The sequence below is a fragment of the Hyalella azteca genome, unplaced genomic scaffold (assembly GCF_000764305.2).
Source record: "Hyalella azteca isolate HAZT.00-mixed unplaced genomic scaffold, Hazt_2.0.2 contig7422, whole genome shotgun sequence".
In the NCBI taxonomy this organism is placed as follows: domain Eukaryota; kingdom Metazoa; phylum Arthropoda; class Malacostraca; order Amphipoda; family Hyalellidae; genus Hyalella; species Hyalella azteca.
Window position 1 is genome coordinate 1,041 of NW_025937548.1, and position 6,473 is coordinate 7,513.

General features: G+C 36.4%; 1 protein-coding gene across 1 annotated transcript; it reads left to right on the forward strand.

Moving 5' to 3' along the window:
- Positions 1-1,041: 1,041 nt before the first annotated feature.
- Positions 1,042-5,870, forward strand: LOC108677115 (glutamate receptor ionotropic, kainate 2; the record flags this gene model as incomplete). Its single annotated transcript, XM_018165268.1, is given in 4 exon segments — positions 1,042-1,139; positions 1,789-2,124; positions 4,052-4,204; positions 5,791-5,870. Coding segments are annotated over 4 exon segments (650 nt in total), but the record flags the coding sequence as incomplete, so codon positions are not given.
- Between the last annotated feature and the right edge of the window lie 603 nt (positions 5,871-6,473).

Below are 6,473 nucleotides of genomic sequence, written 5' to 3' on the forward strand. Positions count from 1 at the left end.
AGCTGTGGCTGGCAACCGCCATCACATACGCCCTTCTTGCCCTCATCTACGCCTACATCAACAGGTAGCTGATGTGTACAAGCGATGGGACTAGTGTGCACTAGTGGAACTAGTGTGTACAAGTGGAAATAGTGTGTACTAGTGGAACTAGTGTGTCCTAGTGGAACTAGTGTGTACTAGTGGAACTAGTGTGTACTAGTGGAACTAGTGTGTCCTAGTGGAACTAGTGTGTCCTAGTGGAACTAGTGTGTCCTAGTGGAACTAGTGTGTACTAGTGGAACTAGTGTGTACAAGATACAGGTTATCCTTTAGGGTCAGTTGAATCATATATACACAAAGATACAGGTTATCCTTTAGGGTCAGTTGAATCAAATATACACAGAGATACAGGTTATCCTTTAGGGTCAGTTGAATCAAATATACACTGAAGGAGGATAAATAAATAAGGATGACTCACAAGAAGTACATCGCTGCTTGGACAAAATATCATTTTTGCGAGCGTACTTGAAAAAAAAATTAATTAATTGAGAGACAGCTCTAATTAAACATGAAACGGAGAAACTATTTCAGAAGTTCTCGATAATATCTGTACAGAAAGGTGCTGCATGATAATATATTTATTTATTTGAATAGATGCCCACTAATAAAGAAGAGAAAGAAAACAATGGTAAGAGAAGAATAATTCCGTTTAAAACATTTGATCTCAAAAATCCCTATCAGTTCTTCAGCTATCGTAACTTTAAAAATAAACGCGTTTACATACTAAAATGCTTAATTTTCATCAACATTGACAGAATTGAGTTAGATGTGTAATTAATATTATGTCTTTTAGTATCATTCAGTTTGTATGGTTCTAACAACAATATCTGATTTGTGATTTAAATTTCTTATACAGAATATAATTGCATTGAAAATGTCATTACACTTCTTTCCTCGCCATTACCTTACGATGAGCCACTTTTATTCATGATTTTTTATTGTAATTACCCCTGCTCAGGGAGCTTCTGAAGGCAATCAAGTTATCAGGAATTGTGCACATCTTGCTTGAAGTTCATCGCTCCAAAATACATTCCCTGCTGAAGCAGGCGCAGCAGATAGGCCTGATGACGGCCTATCACCACTACTTCATCACTTCTTTGGTGCGCACTCCCCGCCATTATAGCCATTATCACACTTCGATGTTCATATTCAACAATTGGTTTTTTAAATAAATTGTGTTCTTGAGTGATATTTGGGCTTTTAAATTCAGTTTTACAGTTTTTTAGCGCATTTTCTCATTTAGGAAAAAAGGCTCTATTGTGCTCATCATATCCGCCCGTCCGTCCGTCCGTGACTTCACTGACGGACGGATGCACGAGAAATGCACTCTCTATCACTCACTGCAGTGATTACTTATCTATTTTATTAAATAGTTATCGATTGTCAATGCTATTCAATATTTTAAAAATTAATTTGGATTTTTGTCACTATTTTACTGAAATTGTTACAAAGAGCACAATGTATCTAGTGCATAATTTTCCCACACTATGTAGGCAGTATACAGGGAAGATTTCATTAAATGCTGTGATTTATGCCGCGATAAATCATTTTCATTTTAAATACCATAAAAATCCAAACACGATGTTCTGGTGTGATCAGTTATAATGGAAATGATTTTAAGCAATTGAATTTTTCTGATATTTCATTATGAAGATGGTTTATTATGATATAAATATGATATAATATGATATTATAATCTAAATATTATATCAATTGCTAAGAACCCTCCCCATCGTATCATCGCACCAGGACCTGCACACTGTGGACCTGGAAGACTTCAAATACTCTGGGACCAACACCACAGCTCTGCGTCTCATTAACCTCAGTGACGGAACTCTGCAGCAAATTCTGCGCGATTGGTCTGCTGATCTCGACGACTCTGGGAATATTTTCGGTGGTGAAATCGTGGCAGGATATTCATTTGCTGATGTACCGAATATTTTTGAAGTTCCTGCCTCTGTAAGTCCGCAGTCATTCGCCCTGTTGCCGGAATATGTTGACTCGAAGTTCCCGACGCGAAGTTCGGGACCGCTGAGTCCCGGACATGTTGAGGAGGCGCAAGTTACGAACTTCAGTGCGATGCCGGTGAGAGAACTTGACTAAGTTTTGAAGTTCATGAACTTTAATAAGTTATGAAGTTTACGAACTTCAGTGCGATGCCGGTGAGAGAACTTGACTGGTTTTAAACTTCATGAACTTTGAAAAGTATAAAGTTTACGAACTTCAGTGCGATGCCTGTGAGAGAACTTGACTAAGTTATGGAGTTCATGAACTTTAATAAGTTATGAAGTTTACGAACTTCAGTGCCATGCCGGTGAGAGAACTTGACTGGTTTTAAAGTTCATGAACTTTAAAAAGTATGAAGTTTACGAACTATAAAAAGTATGAAGTTTACGAACTTCCGTGCGACGCCAGTGGGCGGAGAGAGAACTTGACTAAGTTTTGAAGTTCATGAACTTTAATAAGTTATGAAGTTTACGAACTTCAGTGCGATGCCGGTGAGAGAACTTTTTAAACTTCATGAACTTTGAAAAGTATAAAGTTTACGAACTTCAGTGCGATGCCGGTGAGAGAACTTGACTAAGTTATGGAGTTCATGAACTTTAATAAGTTATGAAGTTTACGAACTTCAGTGCGATGCCGGTGAGAGAACTTGACTAAGTTATGGAGTTCATGAACTTTAAAAAGTATGAAGTTTACGAACTTCAGTGCGATGCCAATGAGAGAACCTGCCTAAGTTTTGAAGTTCATGAACTTTAATAAGTTATGAAGTTCACGAAATTAAAAGTTATGAAGTTTACGAACTTCAGCGAACTTGAAAAACTTGTGAAGTTTTCCGAAAGTTGATTGCTTGAACATAACTTCAGATCATGAAGCGTAAATGTTTTGGGTGTTAACATGGGGATCGATTGATGCCATTTTTCAAGCGAGGAGTGGCTTAAATTTTTAAATATTAACCGAAATTTTCTCTTTAATATCAAATGACAAATTCATTCTTAGATCAAAACGTTTGATAGTGGATTATCATAATTCTAAGAAGATAAAAATTTTCCAATCATATATATTTTAATATTTGCTTTAATTGTATTTGCTTCTTAAAAAAATTTGTTAAAGAATTTTGAAACAGTTTATGTATATTTAATTTTTAAAACTGTATTTTCTAATCATTTATATCATCATTTTACCTTTGCTCACAAAATCTTTGTTTGCAAGAAAATTTTTCCACATCAAGGATATATCTCCCTCAGGCCTCCAAAAATAATCAAAGATTTTTATAAATAAATAAAAGATCGCTAAATTCATTCTAATGTTTCAACTTAGAAATATTAAAGTCGCCTTATTAACTTTAATTTTGTCTTTGAATTTTTAAAACGTTTTTTTAGTGAATGATTTCACCCCTAGACGGAGCTGTCAGGTACGAAAGTAATCACAATATTTTTCTCCTTGAATTGAATTATCAGTGTGAATCATAAGTGAAAGTGATTAGTGAATTATTATTACCACTATTATTATTACTATTAGTGAATTATTATTATCACTATTATTATTACTATTAGTGAATTATTATTATCAGGGAATTAACCCCCAGACGGAGCAGGCACTTGCGGAATTTGTCCTAAAATCTTCCTAATAAGAAAATAGTAGGATGAGTTTAACCCTTTTAGGATAAAAATACGTCCCTATCATAGAGAAATATGTTTAATTCTCTTAAGATTTTCTTTAGGGAATAAATTCCTTAAAAGTTCAGCCGCAGACGGAGCTGGCAATTTTGAAATCCACCCTAGTATTTTTTGGGGGGTAACCATGTTGAATTCGCTTTAAATTACCTTCTGGGGATTGATTTCTCAGGCAATTCGTCTCTATTTTCTCCGGAAAAAATTTATTGAATTCGCTTTAAATTTTTTCTGGGTATTGTATTCTCAGGCAATTCATCCCTATTTCCTTCGGAAAATATGTTGAATTTGCTATATATTTTCTTTTTTGATTGAATTCTTTCCCAATTCCCTGTCAGACGGAACTGGCGCTGGTGTACGACGCGGTGCAGCTGTTCGCCAGAGCGCTCAGCGACCTCGACAAGACGCGGGCCATCGAAGTGCTGCCGCTCAACTGCTCCAAGGAGCAAGTCTGGCCACTTGGAGCCACACTCGTCAACTACATCAAGTGGGTNCACTCGTCAACTACATCAAGTGGGTCAGTCAAGTGCTTCAAGTGGGTCAGTCAACTACATCAAGTGGGTCAGTCAAGTACTTCAAGTGGGACAGTCAAGTGCTTCAAGTGGGTCAGTCAAGTGCTTCAAGTGGGCCAGTCAAGTAAATCAAGTGGGTTAGTTGATTATATCAAATAGGTCAGTCAATTACAATAAGTGGGCAAGGCAGTTCACTCTAGAAGTTTAATATAAACGTCCCGAAATAGTATTTTTGAATAGTATTTTGAATAGAGAATTAAAGTAGGATTTACATTATATTTATATTGTTTGCATATCCATATGTTGGATGTAAAACGTGTGTTGGAACAGGTATCTATCTTTTCGTTAGCATAAACACGATTATTATTATTAAGGTGAGAAGAGATAAGAGGACTTTGAAATTGCAGGGATTATCAAGTCCGGGAAATGACCAGCGAACCTGCTAGTGAATAAATAAATGAAAAATAAGTGGATAGTGAATAAGTTAATTCGTTAATTATACATACATCAATAAAAATATTTTTAAGGGGAGCATATCGATCAAAATCTATTTTCTATATTCAGGGAAGGATCATCTCCAAACCTGATACACAGATGTAGAATCGAAAATGACGACTATTTTGTTCATTTGAATTATTCGAAAAAAATAAAGAAAACGAGAAATTCATCGAAAACGATTAATAAGGGGTACTTTAGAAATTTTAATGCATCAAACAATTTACGTGCCGCAACATTGCCTGACATATAATTCGATTGGTAAAGACAATATCTAGCGATTGTCGGACCACTTTTTCAATTTTTTTCTTGGTTCTCTTGTTATGATGATTTTTCTGAAAAATTTCGAATTTTCGAAATTTCCCCCCTCCCAATCCCCCTATTTTGCAATATATAATCCAAACAAAAACGAAATCGAAAAAAATTGCCCGACAATCGCTAGATATTTTTATTACCAATCGAATGGTATATCTCTCATTGCTGTAGCTTCAAAACTGTAGGAGGAGATAGGTGTGCCGTGGGAGCAGTAGGAGGTTTACAGGAGAGCCGATAAACCGCCGACTGGCGGCGTGCGCGCTATGTAAAGGCATATAACGTAGCTTGGATACCAAATGTAAGCGTTATTTCACTCTCAAGCAACTCAGCGATGCAGAGAACGACTGCCTACCACCTTCCAGCATGACAGTTCGTGGCTGACTGAGGTGCGAGGTCATAGACTGAACATTTATAGACCCCGGACGGAAATTATTCTCATAGGGTTTTGTTAAGAGGCTCCACCACCCCCCACCCTTCGGGATCTGTCGTGAACGCACAAATCAACGTACAGAGATGGTTTTCGTACCGTTGGATAAGTCAGAATGTCAGCTTTAATAAAAATAGTACTGCTGTAAAGAACTTTCTGCACAAAAATTAAATTTGAACATTGCAAGCATGTATAATCATTTGATGATGTTTATACGTTTTATAGTTAGACTTTTTAGGTAGTAATAAAATGATTGTTTAAATCAAATTTTCAGATAGAAAGCAATAAAACATAATCATTTGATTATGTTTTAACGTTGAATGTTAAGGTTGAGCTGTACGGCTTCTCTGGACTGGTGCGTTTCAACGCATGTTTTAACGTTGAATGTTAAGGTTGAGCTGTACGGCTTCTCTGGAGTTTCAACGCAGACGGGGCGAGGAGCGACGTTAAGCTGGACGTCGTCGCCCTCACTGAGGGAGGCCTGCGCGTCATCGGCCGGTCAGGGGAAAAACTATGCTCAGTGAAAAATAGATTTATGGATCGTTTTGGTATGATTGACACTTAAAAGAAAAATATTTAAACCCTTTGAGTGTCTACCATATCTTTGGTAAAGATATAATGAAATCCAGCTCCATTACAAGGTTTTATTTGACGTAGGCCTAGTAATTTTCTGGCCATTTTCTTAATTAATATATAAGTAATAATAAAATTATAATATATCACCAAGCAAATAAGTGGCAGTATAAGAATTATGTTTCGAACTTTAAGTGTTCCCCAAGTTTGATCAAAGTTGTATTTCGTATCATATTTGTTTGTCAATACATATTATAAACACGTGAAATGCACGAATCTCTACACAATTGCTTCCTAATTTTTTCACCAATGTTAGATTAAGTCTTTAATTAAATAAACTTGCTAGGTGGGATCCGATCGGAGGTGCGAATTTCACGCTACCTGGTGACTCTGCCGCGCGTCGAGCGGTGAAATCGATGCGTAACTCGCAACTCAAAA